A 19,098-nucleotide genomic window follows, 5' to 3' on the forward strand; every position below is an offset into this window, starting at 1 on the left:
ATACGATGGCGCCTCGCGACAGTGCCTGAGCACCGTGGAGGAGTACAACCCCGTCTCTAACCGCTGGAGTTTCGTGGCAGATATGGGCACGCGGCGCAGCGGAGCAGGTACAGATTCGGCTCGGCGCGAGCATCTGTTTGTTGCTCTTTATTTTTTTGTTTACATTGAAAGTCATTCTTCACAGTGCTGGACGTGCTTACCCAGCTGTTCAGCTTGCTGTAGATACACTGCAGTTCTATTCTGGAGGGCAGGGTTCCCCCTGGTGGATTCTGAGTGCAGTGCAGCAGCTCCTTTTTCAGTGCTCCAGCGTTGTTGGGGTTGCTGTGCATCAGGAGCGTTTCTTAGTGAGTGCCCTCTTTTGGCCACACCTTAGTGAGCGCTGTGCTGTGTTTGTGTCTGCAGGAGTGGGGGTCTTGAGTGGACACCTGTACGCAGCGGGGGGGCATGACGGGCCGCTGGTCCGCAAGAGTGTGGAGGTGTACGATGCCCACGACAACACCTGGAGGCAGGTGTGTGACATGAACATGTGCCGAAGGAACGCAGGTGAGATCACGGGCTGGGCACAGAGGAGTGCTTACAGGTGGCTTGGGTTACAATTTGGTCACTTGCACTAAATTTGCATCTGTAAAAGTGTGCATACAATTACATGTATTAATGCATGTCTTTGTTATGCTGTGATTAAAGTGAAATGCCTGTACTTTTGCCTGGTCATCACCTGAAACATTTTGGTCTCTCCCACCTCTGCCCAGGTGTGTGTGCGGTGAATGGCATGCTGTATGTGATTGGGGGCGACGATGGCTCGTGTAACCTGGCCTCGGTGGAGTACTACAACCCTGCCATTGACAAGTGGACCCTCATCCCCACCAACATGAGCAATGGGAGGAGCTATGCAGGTGAGTTCACTCAGTCACACAGCAGACTGGGCTTGAATTCACTCAGTCACACAGCAGACTGGGCTTGAATTCATTTCTTTCAGTTGAAGGGAATTACAGAGGTGCTGTGAGGAAGCAGTTTGTTCGGGCAGTTAAATAAAGGTCAGTCTGCGGTACCCAGGAGGAGGAGGATGCATTCGTTAGACCTCCTGTCTCGTTACTTTTAACCGCAAGGTGTAGACGAGAACTTCAATTAGCATGTGCGGGGAGGGATGCGATTCAGACCCACTGCACTTTTAACACACACCTCTCTCTCTCCCTCTCCTCAACCCAGGGGTGGCGGTCATCGACAAGCCGTTATGACCAGAGACCCCGGTCAGCATGGCAGCTTGGCCGGGAAAGCAACCAAGATCGTTTCCTAGGTAATGGAGCCACACCCATCACCAACAGTGCCAGGACTGATCAGGCACTGCCGATGTCACCCCAGAGCAGGACCCCTCCAACTCGTTTGTGTGGGAAGGGGGCAGTAGCTGCCTCTTTTTCCAGCTCGTGTTGTCTCCAGTCTGGGGCATTTCAAAGAAGAAAAAGCCTGATAGTCTCTGGAGCCTGTCTGCAATCGGTTTCTTTGTAAATGGCTCTTGCAGAGCAGAAGAACATTGAGACAAGGTCTTTAAACAATGTAAATAGCATTCTGAAACAATGTACATTCTGATTCAGTACTGCCTAAAATGGAATGGAAATGGAAATGGAATTCTCTGCCTTTTTTTATTATTATTATTATTATTTTTTATAACCCTAGTACGCAAACGTGTGATTTTTGGATAACAACTTCTGTCTTGGTGCCACATGGTGTGTCTCCGAGCCAGCTCTTGAAGGGGTAGCTGTGAATCTTCAGTGCCAGCTCTTGAAGGGCTAGCTGTGAATCTGATTGCACTACTGGTCTCCATCACTGTTTGAAAGTCTGTTGATTTGGGGGAGGAAGGGGGTTTATGAGAACAAGATTTCATTATTTATTGTATTATTTACTCTTCCATTCAGTTGTGGGTGCTGCTCCATTTGAATTACTTTCAGCCTGACTGAAGATTCAGCCAGTCCTGCGCTGCTCTGGCTTAGTGATGGCAATAGTCACAGGGCAGTGCTGCTTCTTCCAGTGGGATTTAATAGAAGGTATGCCGACTGTTGGCTGAAGGTGGCACTGTACACTCCCTCTTGTGACTAACCTGCGTTGGACCAGTTTACCATTAAAACCATTCTCTCAACAGAACGACCTCCCACTACGAGTCCTGTTTTTTAACAGCGGTCAGGGTGTATGACATTCTTCTCTAAATAAGTCTAATTTTATAACTTAAAAAGAGTTCCTTTAACTATGACTGGGAGGTTCCTGTATATGTTAGTGTTCTTGCTGTAGGTCACTGTTGCCTCCAGTTCTGATACAGGATTTAAAAAGCCATTTAAAAAAGCCATAGCCCTGGTATAAATCTAATAGCGAATGGGAAGCTACACACTGCTTTTCTACAGAGTATGTCACTGTGAGACATTGCACAGGAAAATGTGTGTAATAAAAGCCCTTTTCTCATAAGCACCAGTCGTGGAGCCTGCATGACACAGAAGCACACAGTGTAGGGACAGCATGCGTTTGTGTCGTTACAGTGTTTGCAAAGCACACAGAAAGGGGGCCACTAACACAGCAGCCAAGAACACTTTGAAAGGGCTTGAGAAACGCTGGGGGTGTACATAATGCTACATGTGCAGTCTTTCATCACATCTGAAGTGCTCTGCTCAAACAGAAAATTACAATTAATAAAGAAAAAAAAAAATCTTACTGGCTGTGGCATAATTAAAATGGAAGCACTGAATTACATCTGAGCTGCTCAGAGGGGAAACTTCAGATTCCAACACGAATGAAAGGGATTAATGGAAATTCATTTGCATTTTGAAATCTGCAGATCTAATTAGGCTATAAAAAAGGCTCTTCATCAGTCTCACACTCTTCATGCCATTTGCATGGCTCACATAGCAAGTTATTTTTTATACAAAGCGATGAACCAACTCACCTGCACTTCTTAATGTTACAGTCCTTCTGCAACATGTGGAGGAAAAATGAGTGACAGGAGACCCAACAGGAGCTTTAAGAAAAGCAGCTGCACATGAACACAGAAGCACCCCGGGACTGCTTGTTCTAGACAATTATTCCTTCAGTAATTGAACAACATGATAAATATCATAAAATCAACATCAAACCAGAACAATTATAATAAAAACAACACTTGAAAAGCTTGGCTATGATGTTTTTTCCACTCTAACTCTCAAGAAAGAAAGGAGGACAAGAATCCTTGCGGATTCTATACTTCAAACCAACACCCCTGAAGCGCTCAAGATCGTGTGCTGAAACACAGACTCTTTATAAAAGGAGACCTGGAGTGGCTCCGGCACTCATTGGTCATTTCGCAGAAGAATGAGCTACACAACTCCCAAGGAATAACCATGAACAAGTCATTTATTAGAGGAGCACACATGGAAAAAACAGGCCTTTCTTGCCATCAAACAGGCATCAATGCCGTTTATTGCTTGGTGATGACACAAAAATAGAATCCATACAAGTTTGCCATGCAGGTCCACCACAGTGAGTAAAGAGAGCAGACCAGTACATCAACACCAGGGTTAGTTCAGAGCATAAACAGCTCCAAAATGAAAATACAAAAATAATAATAATAATAATAATAATAATAATAATAATAATAATACTACACTGGAATCTCACGGTTTAAAACAGGGCAAAACAGACTGTATAAAAAAAGAAACAATGTACAGTTTTACAAAACCAGTGTTAGTGCTTTGAGAATGGGGGCTGCATTCTCAGAATACTGTGCAATAGCCAGACACTAACCCCTGCACTCTTGTGTCTGTTCGGGCCGCGCTCATCATGCAGTCAGCAGTAAACAGCAAACGTGTGCCTCCACGTTGTGGAAAGCTGCAGGAAAGGCACGAGGCTGCAGAGCAAGTTTATGAGAATCCAGTGCCTGTTACATGCAGGATTGCTATCAAACGGCAGGGGCAATACTTCTTAATGCCCAAACCTACCACACACACACAATTAAATTAAATTAAATAGAAATACAAATCTTTGGCTGATATTAGTCTGATACTGCTGACTTTGTGACAGTTTCACTGGTTCATTCTAGAGCTTATAAACAGCTCACAGAACTCTGGATTCTGATGAAAGACACTTTCAATGTTTGAAGTAAAATACACGCTTTAGAGATTGAAGAATATTTACACAGGGTAGTCGTATTCATGCTGGTTTCCAGAGAGGTCTGGCTACCTCACAGACTGAGGAAGTGAAGCCACATTAAAATACTTCCATGAGAACGACCCCTGCGTATCCCATCCCAATGACTTGAGCTGTTACTCAAAACACTGGTCTCCTACCAGGAGCTACAAGCAAGACAGCAGACACAGAGGCGGGCTCTTCTGACTCTTCTATCACTGATTTGGCTTCATGTGTGTCTTCATTTTCACTAGTATACAACAAAGAGGCATGCAGTAAAAACAGAACCCACAGCTTATCTATCCAATCAGCAGCCAGCCACGACACCAGGTGCATGCAGGCACGGTCACAATAGAAAGTAATACACCAAAAAGCACCAGAAAGAAAGAGTAACATTGTTATTACAATTTGAAAAAACTAAGTGTTCATTTCCAGGGTACAAAGCACACCCAGCATGTGAAGTATGGTTCCATGCTTCTCTGTTTCATTTTTGTCTCTGTTCATTACAAACCAGAGAGATGAAGCTAACATGCCTACATTGACAAATGTTTCCACTCTGGAACTGAATTCCAGCAGTTTCAGTATGACAGTCCTCGGCACTCTACAGCATTTCATTTGAGACTTCATTGGTTATAATAAAAATGATAAATTCACGTACCTAGAAAAGAAATATCTGGATCCCATTATTCTTTGTTATTTCCATAGTACAGCGCAAGCCTCTCTGCAGCTTATTGGCTACCTACTCTCTTCAGCAAGTTAGACCCCACCCTGCGTGTCTATACACTCGTCAATAGGGGTGCGCAGAAAATTCAGATGACCTTCCCTTTAAGAGAAACAATGAACTTCTCTTTACAAATCATTTACAGTATTTGGCCACCAGGTGGTAATACACACCAAGTTTAAAAAAAACAAAATAACCTTGAACAGAAACACCACCACCTTAAAAGGGGAAGCTCATTTGAAAATGTTTTGCCCATCATTACTAACCAGTGACAATGACATCATAGGACCTGTCATTCAAGTAATTGTGGGATCTAACCAGCTGAAAAGCAGCGATCCTGCACTGGGCAGCTGCGAGCCCAGGTAACCAGATCCTCTGCGTGTCTGGATAGTGTATCCCAGCGGAGGCACGGTACACAATTACCAATCATACACCCCTTCAGTGATGGAGCTCAGATCTGGAGGCTGCGGTTCATTCCGCATCTTTCCATTGCAGTGACTGGTCTTCATGAACAGACTCTGGGCAGGAAGAGCGACTTGGTTTTTGCTTTAGCGGTTTCTGAAGGGTAATGTAAGGTGGGACCCCCACCGCCTGCCCCTGCTCGATGCGAGATGTCATGCAGAGAACCTGCACACATTCTGTTCAGCGACCCCCCTCCACAGAAAAACAATCAGGACCCTTTTCATACAGCGGTTTACTGAAAGGTGAACAAAACTAAAGAAAACAATAACTGTACAAAAACAGAACTAAAATCAGCTCTACAGTTTAATTCAAGGTCCATTGAACACTTTCAGTATTTGCAAAGTAAAAGAAGATTTTATTCCTTCAAAAAAAGTCCCATCATTACAGACTGGAGTAAGTCCTGGAAACAGCCAGCAGTGCACAGAGACACACTGAATCCACTGTGCTTGTTGCTGGACACACACAGAATCCACTGTCATTGTTGCTGGACACACACAGAATCCACTGTCATTGTTGCTGGACACACACAGAATTCACTGTCATTGTTGCTGGACACACACAGAATCCACTGTCCTTGTTGCTCTCTCGGGAACACAAAACCTCTTTAGTTCAGAGAAAAACAACACCAAAAATCCTCCTGTGTGCAAAACTGATCAGTAGCAAACCGTGTTACTAGGCAAGTTAAAAATGTAATATATACACACACACAAAAGTGTTGATCCAGGGTTTTGAAATCATGTCTCCAGGTCTTTAATTTTTTTTTTTTTTTTTTTTTTATGGTCAGTTGAAAGATTCCCAGGATTTGATTCCAGAAGTGAAGCTCTCAAGTGTTTCCACACAGGTTCGATTGTCAGGAGCGATGCAGCCTGTTGTCTGGCGTTGTGTACAAAAACCCCAGCACTCCTGTGTGCACACTGTAAAGTGTTAGAAATTAACTACAGTTAACATGAAAGTGTCATTTAAAATAATGGAGAAAAAAATTCAAAACAAGCTCCGTTAAAAAAAAGAAAAAAAAAGTTCCCCTTTTGGCTCTTAACGTTAACAGTCCTTTATTGTTGAAACAGGATGCAGAAAAAAAACTGAGAAGGGTCTTTAGAAAAAACGAGAAGGAGATCTCCACACATCGGGCAGAGTGGGGAAGCTTTGCTATTCCATGCCACTCCTCCTCAGGCCAGGCTGGCTCCAGTGTGACAGTCAGTGGCTGTGTGGAGAGAGTGGTGCAGGACACATGTACCCCAAGGGGGTTAAATGGATTTGGAAGAATCCTGCTTGCTGATTAAAACCTCCAGCAGTCTGAGTTTGGCTTTGATCCGCTTGTATTCCTTGTACTCCTCCCACATCGGAGAGCGATCTTCCTTCTGCACATTCCTGACAGGACAAGAGAACAGAACAGGGAAACCATTAGACTCCCAAACAAGAAGCACACAGACACTTTCAAAAACTAACCTGGCTGAGCTCAGAGCACTGTGAAGTGCACGGTCCTCCTCTCAACACACTGGCTGAGCTCAGAGCACTGTGAACCTTCACAACATGCTGGCTGAACTGACCTGCCGTTCTGCTGATAGAAGTCGTCCTCGAAGTCTCTGAGGCTCTTCCGAAGCTTCTTCTTGTCAGCCCTCGCCTTCCACAGTTGCTCCAGGAGCTCCGGCCTGAGAGACAGAGAGACACAGTCACTCCAAGCAACACACAAAGCAATTACTCAATACACACAACCCTCAGGGGAGATACAGATTTTATACAGAGTTTAAGCTTGGACAATACAGTGCATTGGAAACGTGCGATATGTAACACTGAAAGACCCCCCCTTAGTGTGCTATCACAGTCGATCGCTTCTCTTTCTGTTCCTCTCGCTCTTTCTAAAGGTGCTGCTGTGGAGTGCTCTACAGTGGATGCTGCGTTTGCATGGTTTGAAAGGAAGGCTGCTACCCGGTTCTTGCATGTGAAGGAAGCTGAGCTCTCACATGGATGTAGTGTTGGTGTTAGACATGCAGAGGTCGTGGGCCAGCCTGCCCGAGCTCTCCTCCAGCTTGGGGTCCATCTTCTCTCTGTCCAGGTGAGCCTGGAAGGAGTGGGGGAGGCTGGCTGGGTCCAGCATGACTGTGACCACTGTGTCCTCACTGACCCCTTCCTCCTCCTCCTCTTCCTCGTCCTCCTCCTAGAACAGGACAGACAGAATGAGCTGGTTGCATCAGCACTCTGAACGCACACATCACTGGAGTAACTCATCGGTTTGTTTGGTTTGATCTGTGATCTGTTCTCATGCACTTGAGAGGCTGGGTTTGACTTACATTGATTTCATCACAGAAATGGGCAGTTACCCCCTCAATGATTGGCTGCAACATCTGTCCACGCCTCTTGGATGATGGAGAGCCCTAAATAAATAAATAAATAAATAAATAAACACATACATACATACATACATACATACATACATACATACATAAAATATAAATAAATTGGTACCCTAGAAGTATAAAATAATGCTTGCTGACATGAAGCTATCCTACTGATGCTTTAGAAAACTTTGCAAACAACCAGAGCGCTGATTACATGAGAAGAGCATTACTCTGAGGGCGGCACTAGCCGGAACATTGGTCTTCTTTACGCTCCAACTGTGACGGATCGTTCCGCAGTTCCGCATGATTAGAATGCAAGGAGAGCAGGGCTGACTCACGATTAGGGTTGTGATGCTAGCTCGGGTCAGCATCTGCTTCACTAGCCGGTATCTCTCATAAAGAGGCTTCACAATCTGCCTCTCCTCGCGGGTGACCTGTCAGAACAACGGGGTCAGTTACCAGCGATTCATTATAGGTACCAGCAAACCAGTTCACACAATCTACCCAGACATAACACAGAAACAAACAGCAACACGAATATTAACAAAACCACACTGGATAAAATACTACATCCTAAAACACAAATATAAAAAAAGACTAGCAAATGAATACTGTCACAAGTGACCATTTATAGTGGCTCTTAGTTTGCTCAGCAGTAAAGTGTGCTAAGGGATTGATGGGAGTGAGAACACTAGCTAGGTAGATCAGTAGACTCATAGAGGAGTACCGGGCGCCCGTGGATGCTCTCGTAGTACAGCAGGTTCTTCTGCAGAGCTGTCTTCTCACAGAGCAGGTTTTCCTTTGTCATTTTCTGTGAAACAACCAACCAACCCCAGGTTTAGGAGTGGGAACACAACCCCAGTAGATCTATACAGCTATAATGCACTAAACATCATTCACATGAACACAGCCAGCACATCTATAGATCTATAATGCACTAAACATCATTCATGTCAGACTCACAACAACTCAAATCCCTTAATCCTCACGGCCACACCAGCGGACGTTCAGTGTGATCCCAGACTTTACCTTCATGTCCTCTGGCCAGTTCGCCTCCTCCCTCTTGTCCCGGAGCCTGCGCAGGATGAGATCCACTGTGGATTCTGGGCTGGGCCGCCCATGCGCTGCCCCCTCCGACTCCCCATGGTCCAGCGTGGAGCCGAAGCTCTTTGGGAGGGTGTTGCTCTGCGGCAGGGGCTGGGGAGGAAACTCTCCGTCCGAGGACTTGCGCTTAGTGTCTGGGAGGGAGAGCAGAGACAGCAGCACAGGTTACAGTGTGTGATCCCCAAGCAGTGCAGCCAGGCTCCCTCATTACTGCACATCATAAAGACGTGACCTATGGGAAAGAGCGAGTTACTGAAAGGTCCTTACACAGTAAAACAGACCCCTGCGCAACGTACTGTCACCATGGCCTCAGAGTGAATGAACCTAATCTGTGAACTAATGGCTCAGTGTCGAGGGGAGCACTGCTGCTTTTGTTCTCAATTTTATAACAAGGTTTGCATTTGAACTTTTTGCAAAGTCAAATCAGAATTCCAGCACCATGGGATATGCTACCATTGAGGTTGAAGGACACTGTATTTCAATTTTCTTCCATGCTGTTGCAGATTGATTTAAAATCAGCCAAGGTTAAAACACATATTCCCAGAGCACTAGCGAACTTTGCCTTTTTTGTAATCTGGTAACAGCGCATGTTGTACGAGGCTTCAGATACCAAACGGAGGCGCCTGCTTTCCTCCAGGTCGTACAGATTTCAATCTGTCTTGAAAACAAGCGGGTGAAACGGTTACCTTTGATTTGCTTGCGAAGTTTTGTGAGCTCCGTCATCCATTTCAAAACCTTTGCATTAGCTGCCTTATCACTGTGCGAGGGCTGCAAAACAAAATGCATGTGTTCTCACTCCATTTCAAATAGGAGCTTCTTTAAAAGAAATCCTACTGGAGCGCTGCTCTTCCTCTCACGCCTGTCACCCACCTTGTAGTTCCTCTCCTTCTCAAACTGCTCCTCAAACTGCTTGATCTTCTTCTTGAGGTTCTGCAGTTTCTTGGTGAGCTGGATGGGGACGGCATCCCCCTTCCCAGCCTCTCTGGAGCTGAAGGAGGCTCGGCGAGGCCTAGAGAGAGGCAAACTTTATCATCACAAGGCATCACACGCCGAAATCCTGAGCCAGCTACACCGTGTCCCTCTACTGGGGAAGGACAGCTGGGATCCAAGGGGATCAATAGTACTAGGCAGTTCAGTATTTAGATGCATAACTGGAAGTAGTGTGGTTTATTATAGTTATTACAGCGCTATCCATCACGCCTCCACATGATCTTGTTCAAGCACGTTACTGCACATATTCATTTACTGACTGTGTGTGTTGCCATGTGTTCAAGCAGACATCACGCTGCTGCATACAAAGGAAAGGTTTCAGTGCTCGGCTAACCCTATTATTATTATTATTATTTATCTAGGGCAGGGCAGGATGCTGGCAATGGCTCTCCCCCAAGCAAAAGCTCACGCGAGCAGTGCAAGGTGCTTCCCATACCTCCTGAAGGAAGGTGCTTTCATGGGAGGGGAGGAGGAGGAGTCGTGGGTCTGCAGGAAGCGCTGGCTGTGTCCGAAGTCCAGGAAGCGGCGGGCGAGCAGGAGCTGGGACTCTTCTTCCAGGGGGTGGTGGACCATGCGGCCGGCCAGCGGGGAGAGCTGAGCCTCCCCAGACTCACAGTCCTCCTGCCAGGACTTGAACGCAGGGACGGGGTCTGCAGCAACAAAGACAGAGCTTACAGCACCAGTGGGCAAGACGTGGTGTATGCAGGTGTGTGGGACGCAAAATGACTGGGATCGCACACAGAAAACAGAACGACGCGGCGATCAGCTCCCGATGATCCCACCCTTTCAAATGCACACTGTCCTCAGTGACCAATGCAAGGCACTTAGGTTTTTGATTTACTCTCAATTGACTGAAGTAACCACATTTAACAGGATTCAAATTGATCTCAAGGGGATTTAAACATAGATGCATTTAAGAATCTAAGACGGCCCAATTTAATAAGCTTAAAAAAAGTTTTAGGAAAATAAATATAAATGCAATTAACTGAAGTGGCAAATAATTTCAAATGAATACATGTGTGTGTTATACTTAATTGAAATGAACTGGGTCCTTGAGAGAGTAGAGACAAAACACAATGATACATACATGCAGGCATACATAACCAAAAAACCTGAAACCTGGAAACAAAGATACAATAAAACAAGACAGATTGAGCAACAAATGAAACAGGAAGACTGGGTTAGTCTGGCTCAGCAGGCATGTTCTCAGAGTGGCAGGTGAAACGGTTCAGTACAGGAGGTGTGGATGGACAGCAGAGCAGAGCAGAGCTGGGCAGAGCACTTACCTTCCCCGTCCTTCTGCAGGTGCATTGATTTGAAGTCAATGAGGGGGAAAGTGAATGGACATGGTGCTGACAAAAAAATGGGGAGAAGAAATGGTAGAAAAAACACTGCAGTGAGCAGACAGCACAAATGAGGAGAAACTCAATACTGACTTAGAACACAAGAGCGAACCAGGGTGTGTCTCTCCTGACAGCTACCCTCGATCACACACTGGACTAGAAAACTCTCCACCCATCACTTTACTGTGAACAAGCACAAGCGCTCTCATTTTACAGGCTGGTCCGTTTAAGCCAGGTTCTGCATTTAAATTCACTGCTCAACAGGTATTTCTGTTCACAAATCATTTCCGTGCTCTGCCATCAAAAATCTAAAGTAGAGGACTCTGATATAACAGTTTCAAAAAACACTCCAAACTGGAAGGAACAAACCTGCATGCTTGAAACAAACGCCAGGACCTGCTTTGAACAAAAAGGATGAGAGACTGAAAATCAGACCCTAATGCAGCAGCTGTACTTTAATGACTGAATATGTCTAAGCAAATGCTACTCTGAATTTAGTGAATCGTTCGGGTTGAATGCAAGGTTGAGCACAGATCTGTTCACAAACTGCCCTATAAAACGCTGAGCATACTGGGGAGCACAGCACAGCGAAGAAATCCAGATAATCAATCATTCAAGATCATCTGTCCTGGAGATTACCTTCCAGCCCTTGGAACACTCTGTGCAGGTCGAGGTGGGGGGCTGGTCCTGGCTGGCCGGGACGGTCTGTCGACTCAGAGTTGGCGTTCACATCATACTCTTCGCCACCAGACTTCTAGAAAAGTGAAGTGTGAGGAGTGTGAACTATGCGTCAGCTGCAGAGTCACTTACAAGAACGTCTCACTCGAAAGACGCAGCACAAGGAGGTTAAGTGACTTGCTCAGGGTCACACAATGAGTCAGTGGCTGAGCTGGGATTTGAACCGGGGATCTCCTGGTTACAGGACCACACAGCCTCCTAATATACAATGGTAACCTCTGTATATTTATAAAGCCATGGTAACCATTGTATATTTATAAAGCCATGGTAACCACTGCATATTTATAAAGCCATGGTAACCACTGCGTATTTATAAAGCCATGGTAACCATTGTATATGTATCAGCCATTGTCAATCAGTACGCGTTCTCATCGTAACAGCTGAGCATGATGTTATTCTTCTGGGGTTAATCCTGTTGAGACAGGAGCACGGGAAGGCATGCATTACTCTTCACTACTTTCAACTGCGACAGGAACCTAATAACAACACTAAAAACTCACACAGGTGACGAGTTCAGTTTCGTGGTCGTTCTCAGACACCCGACAGTCTTCCTGTCTGGAAACAGAAAAGAAGCCCATCTTGAATATATAGTTTGTATTTGTTTTATATCAGCTGTGACTTCTGAAAGTCCCAGGAGTGTTGTGATTTCAACAGAGGGTGTGGATAGGGGGTTACACGGACAAGCAATCAAAATCTAATCGGCTACGATGCTTTTTATTTATTTTTTATTTGACTCTGTTAACTGTTTTTTCTGTGGGTTGCAGTGCCTGCCTGCATCAGCGTGGTGATTTTAACAGCCACACGTTGTATCGATTGTCTACAGCTGGCTGATCCTCACACAGAGACGCTGCTGGCCAGACAGCGATAGTCGTTACGCTAAAATTGTGTGCAAACATTAAAACATTTCACATCGGATTCATATGAATCAGTGCAGGACTCCCTCTGGCCGTGTCTGATAAAGACATAAGCCCACTCTTTGTAAGACGGTGGTACTGGGAGGTGAGTTTCCAATCTGTAGAGCCACTTATTCTGCACTGCAGACACACAAGCAGGGGCGCAGTGTGCAGATACAAACTGGGGCTGTTATTCAATTTGAAAACACATCGAATCAGTAAGAGCAAACACTGCAGACTCAGTCTAATAGACGGGTGAAATAAACACTTAGTAAAACACTGCAATGCTCACTAGGTGGCGCTATACATCACGAGTCCTGTCTTCACAGAGATCAGCTAGTAGCAACTGATCTGAAGGACAACAGAACTGAGTTACTTTTAATTCCTTAAAAAAAAAAAAAAAAAAAGCATGGCAAAGAAGTGCAAAAAAATCATATATAGTCAGTAAAGACGACTCCTGCTCCTCCCTCTCTCAGGACGAGACTGTTTTCAGTGTTACACACGTTTTACCTGCCTGATTTTGACTTAAAGGTCAAAATTGTATAATTATTTTTTACATCAGAATTGAAATCTCTAAACATTTTTATTTCACTAATCTACTGATGAACTTTCTTTTGCATCAAAGAATGACTTTAAAATCTTATAATGGCAACACAAAAAAAAAAAAAGTTCCACATTGTAAAACCCCTTCCTTTCTAATGCAATACGTGCAGCTGTTCCACATTGTAAAACCCCTTCATTTCTAATGCAATACGTGCACGCTGCTGTAAAACCCCTTCATTTCTAATGCAATACGTGCACGCTGTTCCACACTGTAAAACCCCTTCATTTCTAATGCAATACGTGCACGCTGTTCCACACTGTAAAACCCCTTCATTTCTAATGCAATACGTGCACGCTGTTCCACATTGTAAAACCCCTTCATTTCTAATGCAATACGTGCAGCTGTTCCACACTGTAAAACTCCTTCATTTCTAATGCAATACGTGCAGCTGTTCTGCATTGCAAACTGACAGATTGCATGACACAAACCTGGCTGTGTTGATGTTGTTTTCAGCTTTCACCAGTGCTTCAGCGTCACTGCCAGAGTATTCCAGCAGGGCAGCGCTCTCCACATCCTGGGGAGGCAAAAAAGAAACGTAATGATGAGATAATCAGCTAATCCACATGTACACGCCTACTGCCATGTCAACACCTCCTGTTCTGGATCACATTACTGAACCACAATTTCCTGTGAAGTTTCCTCCCCCTCTCTCTGTTGCATGCTGAGATGGTCATGCTTACCTGCCTGCTTTCCTCCTCCTCCTCCTCCTCCTCCCCCCTCTCTTCTGGATAGTCTTTAGGCTGTGTTTCTACAAGCCCAGACTGGGAGCTGTCCTCATCTCGCTCCACTAGTCCAGTGCCAGCCTCCCTACGATGACACACAGGAGTATTAGCGGGCGGGGCAGTCAGGCAGGGCCAGCTGCACTGAACAGGTCAGTAGCCTCGGCGCAGCTCAACGAAACAGGACAGAGGCAGCACTAGCAATTCACTGGGACAGGACCCTGCCTCGGGAGCTGGCAGCAAAACACCTTTATGTTATGAGCAGAGCATTTCTACAGACATTTTAAAGCAAACCAATAAATACACTGACCATAAAAAGATTATGAAGTACAATTTAATTTAACATGTAAGATGAGGAATAAGAAGAAGAAGAATTTCTCACCCCTGCCCAAGCCCCTCGACTCCCTGCCTCTCATAGCTGCGGATCTCCTGCTCGATGCTGCTCTGCAGGTCAAAGAGATGCTGCTCCACCACAGCGCGGATCGTCCTCTCGATGATGCTGGAGACAGAGAGCATGGACGTGAGACACTAACACACTAAAACAGCACAAGACAACCCACTCCAAACTGCACACACCTTCACTAATTTATATATATATATATATAAAAACATGGCTAAGTCTGGCTCCTGAAGTCAACATCAAATCCTACGTTAGAACTGCCAATTCCCAGCATCGCCGAAAATCACCTGAACTTGCCCAACCCTGCCAATTTCAATTATGCTATGAGAATCATATTAGCGTTTGTGTAAATATTTAACAGGACGTTAAAACAGGAGGAAAAACAATAATTCTAACTGGATCCCACGTTGATGAGAGTCTGTTTGTGTTCTTTGATTTTCCAGCCCTGAATCCAGGAAACTCAGAATATTGGATTCTGTTTTGTCTTTTTTTTTTTTTTTTTTTTTTTTTTTTTTAAATAGTGATAATTTTACTGAACTTTAGAAGTGTTTAGGGCAACTTTGTCAAGCCGATGGAACACAGAGCCACTTTGTGGCTTGGAACTTGGTTTCAGGCCACTGCACGGCACACCAGGGGAGACTTGGGGTTTAATACAGCTTTCAAAGTAGGTCTCCTGGTCTCCTGCAACAGGTTTCAAGCCACTGTTCCTGAAAAAGTGGTTTCATGTTCTCTCAGCTTTAGTCAATCAGAGAATCAATACTGGGCAGTAATAAATATCTATGAATACAGATCAAAAAGACAAACCCAATCACACAGTACAGCACAAACTAAACGAGCTACACAAGAAATGGTCTAAGATGAAATATATTACCGGTATTGCTCTGCCCAATCAGTACAAACAGAGCTTTACTTACTCAGCAGAAGCTGGCAAAACATTGATGGGAGTGATGTGAGAACTAGAAGAAAAGGGAAAGAGAAACACACATGAGATCAACAGGATTAGACAAAAACACAGCACAATGTGAGCTGGCTTCACCCTAACTGCTTTCACTGCAGACTACAGAGAAGGGAAAGAAACACAAGACACCCCAAGGTGCTGGCCTCTTGCTCACACGACGATTTAATACAGAGAATTTCATGAAGGTCTGAATTTGCAAGGCAGCATCCAGCCTCACTTGTCTCCATCAGAGAGAGGACGAGACGGAGAGGGTTTTTTCTCACTTGAGTGAAAAGCCCAGAGCAGACATTCCTGCTGTTTAGAAGCCTTGCTCTCTGCAATGGTGCGGGTGAGCAGAGGCTGCTGCTGCTGAAAAGAAAACCAAATTACACAAGATTGCTATTAAACCAGGCTGCTGCTGGGGGCCACACACCGCCAGACAGCCATGAACAGAGAGATGAATCAGCACACCTTCTGAGCTCAAAAACAAGCACTAACATCTCAGGACTGCGGCGGGCCGGGGTTCAGCATTCTCCAGCTGTAACCACTGGGGTCCTGTTCAAGAGTTTCTACAGGACAGCGTTGGGGTAAAGCTATCTACAGCAAGTAATGTGCTTTACACAGATGTCAGGGTCACATTGGAGCCCCGCTGAGATAGCAACACCTGTGCTGTACCAGATATAACATGCAGTTTGTTTTACTTTGTAATCTGCATGTGTTGTGCTGTTAGAGGTACCAGTGTGTACTATTTTAAAATGACCAAAGCAATTCAAAACCATTTTGAGTAAGAGGGTGCTTAGGAACAGGTTAGCGTCAATACAAGGTGTAACGTTGTGAGATGTTTTGGGAGTTTATTTGAAATATTAAATGCATTTACTTATTCATTCAGTCGTTCATAGATTAAACAGCAGCACTCAAAATGATTACAAAGATTGAGGCATTTCCGCCTTTTGTTTCAGAGATATTTATACCCTCAAATAATGAACAGCAGCGTCTGTAAACCAGAGCCCAGGCTGTTAGTAAACACAGCAGTTGTTGTTGTAATAGGAAGAGGGGTCAGCACATTGGGGCTGCCTCAGCCTCACACAAGCCCTTCAGCTCTAGAAAACACTGCCTTCCACCCCTCAGCCTCACACAAGCCCTTCAGCTCTAGAAAACGCTGCCTTCCAGTCCTCAGCTCAATGCACTAGAATGCTCACCCTCCCTGCATTTAACTCTTCAGGATAACCAGCTTCCCAAGCCTCAGCGCCAACCAACAGGCCATGATGCCTGTAAACTTACTTTAAAAGCTCTTGCCTTAGAATATATGTGCCTAGCTCCCTCACTAAGGTCAGAGTTAAACAAACAAATCAGAATCTATCTGAGGGGGTTAGCGGGTGAGTGAAGCGATAAGAACGAATTTCTGGAACCATTTATAAATATGACCAGAGAAAAAAACAAGAGACCCAAACATACCTGGCAACCACTTCCTCCGATCCCCACATTGTACAGAGGGCGCACGTCTGGGTAAATACACACACAGACACAACAGCAACCTCAGATCAAATTAATACCAGGTTAATAAGTAACGGCAGCTCCCCCACACACAACCTCTCTCTAAAAAAAGACTTGCTGGGCCTCTAGTTCGTAACATTTTGTTTTTGATGAACAAAAATTGCCCTCAACTGGAACTCGTTTAAAGTTCCACCTCATAATTATTTTTAACTGAAGTAAGGTCCAAACAACATACCGTGTAGCTGAACTCAGTCAACTGAGACAGTGAGAATGTTAGCCATTGGAAGCGCATGATGGTAGTAGTGTTGTCCCTCAACCAGTGTGCAGAAAGACTCGTTAGCATGGGGTAACTTGTCCCAAGGTCAAGGAGTACCTTTGTATTAAAAATCCGCCCAGAACCTGAATACAGCAGCAGTAGGTCCTTCCAGTCCAGCTCTTAACAACTGTTTCATTGACCTGCTTAAACTCACCCAGGCCCTGAAGCAGTTCATTGTTTAAATCTACCTCTTAATCCTGGAGAGGCACATTCCTTCATGACTGGTAAACCATGAACAGAGGCGGTTTGGGAATTCCAGGGACAAGGTGAACTACAGAGAAGTAATACTGCCACATTGTAGCACACAGGACTGACACAACAATCACCAGATAGAACACTGGAGTGCGAGTGAGCACAGAAAAGGGTTTGGAGGCCAGGAAAGAGCTTGTATGCAAGGTATAATCCACGACAAAATAAGCCAGGTTTGAGTAACTGAACAAAAAGGAAGTCGTTACGCAGCGATATTAGAACCAATAAGAACTGGTTAGAAAGCACATTGCTGTATTGCCAGTTTTTCTGTTGGAAAACTGCTGATCAGACATCTTTCAGCAACTGATGGAATGATTCTCCCCAGCAATATACATGAGTGCGATGCATGGCCAAAAACCCTGTAATAAACATTTCTCTTGCCATTTTCTTTGGACAGGATTGCTGTCAGAAAACAATGTCACTGATATCATTCTCCAGAGAGGAGAAAAACAGATTCTACACCAAATACAGAAGAGAAATAAGAAAAGCACACAGGGTTATTATACTTATGAAGGTCTAACAGGACTACAGACTAGCACTGTGAATAAAGGTCTACTCTGACTGCTGAAATGAAAAACATGACCTCAACATCCTGTGTTAGACTGAGGGGAGCGCTGCATCAAGCTGGAGAGACTACCATGCAGCAACTGGTTAAGCAGAGAGGATCTTGCAACACACACACACACACACACACACACACATCACAAAAGAAAGGGCTACACTCTGATAGTACTGACCCTGGCGCTTCACAATCAGAGACACACAATTCTAAAATTGAGATGTGCTCAAGTGCCACAAAATGAATAAATAAACCAATATCAATCGAAACAGACGGCATGCACCAAAACAAATAGCAAAGCAGAGCCTCAGACAAGAGGGTTACCTGTGAAGCAGAACCTGGCAGGCCATTTTGGATTGTGTGGCTTCTCGCTATTCCGACTCAGCACTTTCAGGTGGTAAGGTTGGTATGAATATGTTAAACTGCAAACCAACGCTGCCTGGGTACATACTGCGGACCAGATTGCTAGCGCTGCTGCGTGCGGGGCTCAGCACTGCTCAGAGTGCTGCAGTGAATACCTCAGACACCGGGGCAAAGACAAGGCAGAGTTATGCAACTGCTCAGCCAGCCAATGAGCTTGCAAGACACGACCAGCCCTGTTTCTCCAGCTGTCCCCTGCAGTTACTGCTAATCGACACCTCGATTAATCCTCCCCTCTCTGCAGTCCAAGTCTCTGAGTAGCTCTCAAAGAATCTCAATTAGGAGGCTGTGTGGTCCAGTGGTTTGAGAAACAGGCTCAGCTTCTGCCTCACTGTGACCCTGAGCGAGTCTCTGAACCTCCTTGTGCTCTGTCTTTGGGGTGAGAATTTGCTGTAAGTGATTCTGCAGCTGATGCTTAGTTCACACACCCTAGTCTCATATCTTGTAAAGTGATTTGTGATGGTGGTCCCCTAAGAAAAGGCGCTATATAAAGATTACTATTATTATAGCACCTGGATAGCACACAGCAGCACGCTGTCTCTAGGTCTCCTGCTTTAACCCCTCGTGTCATTCTTGCTTTAGTCACTCGGCACAGTAGGAGCTTTTCAAACACTTCTCAAAAACAGGCTTCCCATTTGAAAAAAAAAACAAAAAAACAGGTTTTCGTTTCTAC

At 45.0% G+C, this 19,098-nt stretch overlaps 2 protein-coding genes across 7 annotated transcripts in view; one reads left to right on the forward strand and one right to left on the reverse strand.

Moving 5' to 3' along the window:
- Positions 1–5,447, forward strand: part of LOC121297004 (kelch-like protein 3) — a 17,934-nt gene extending 12,487 nt beyond the window's left edge. For both annotated transcript variants that reach the window (XM_041223005.1, XM_041223006.1), the window contains 4 exons: positions 1–107; positions 403–543; positions 750–893; positions 1,207–5,447. The exon at positions 1–107 is cut by the window's left edge and continues 22 nt beyond it. In XM_041223005.1, coding sequence (XP_041078939.1) covers positions 1–107; positions 403–543; positions 750–893; positions 1,207–1,235 — 421 coding nt within the window. In that variant the 3' untranslated portion in view covers positions 1,236–5,447. The remainder of the gene's footprint in view (positions 108–402; positions 544–749; positions 894–1,206) is intronic.
- A 232-nt stretch (positions 5,448–5,679) lies between these two features.
- LOC121297003 (protein FAM13B-like) overlaps positions 5,680–19,098 on the reverse strand; it is a 35,456-nt gene continuing 22,037 nt past the window's right edge. For 3 of the 5 annotated variants that reach the window (XM_041223000.1, XM_041223002.1, XM_041222999.1), the window contains exons 8-24: positions 15,365–15,406; positions 14,433–14,549; positions 14,012–14,138; positions 13,760–13,845; positions 12,335–12,389; positions 11,736–11,850; positions 11,040–11,105; positions 10,190–10,403; positions 9,634–9,772; positions 9,450–9,531; positions 8,689–8,897; positions 8,387–8,470; positions 7,998–8,093; positions 7,612–7,695; positions 7,285–7,478; positions 6,871–6,972; positions 5,680–6,691 (exon numbers count right to left, since the gene is read on the reverse strand). In XM_041223000.1, the coding sequence (XP_041078934.1) occupies positions 6,568–6,691; positions 6,871–6,972; positions 7,285–7,478; positions 7,612–7,695; positions 7,998–8,093; positions 8,387–8,470; positions 8,689–8,897; positions 9,450–9,531; positions 9,634–9,772; positions 10,190–10,403; positions 11,040–11,105; positions 11,736–11,850; positions 12,335–12,389; positions 13,760–13,845; positions 14,012–14,138; positions 14,433–14,549; positions 15,365–15,406 (1,936 nt within the window). In that variant the 3' untranslated portion in view covers positions 5,680–6,567. The remainder of the gene's footprint in view (positions 6,692–6,870; positions 6,973–7,284; positions 7,479–7,611; positions 7,696–7,997; positions 8,094–8,386; positions 8,471–8,688; positions 8,898–9,449; positions 9,532–9,633; positions 9,773–10,189; positions 10,404–11,039; positions 11,106–11,735; positions 11,851–12,334; positions 12,390–13,759; positions 13,846–14,011; positions 14,139–14,432; positions 14,550–15,364; positions 15,407–19,098) is intronic. The other 2 variants (XM_041223003.1, XM_041223004.1) reach the window with 2 other exon arrangements.

This window comes from Polyodon spathula, chromosome 22, assembly GCF_017654505.1.
Source record: "Polyodon spathula isolate WHYD16114869_AA chromosome 22, ASM1765450v1, whole genome shotgun sequence".
NCBI lineage: Eukaryota > Metazoa > Chordata > Actinopteri > Acipenseriformes > Polyodontidae > Polyodon > Polyodon spathula.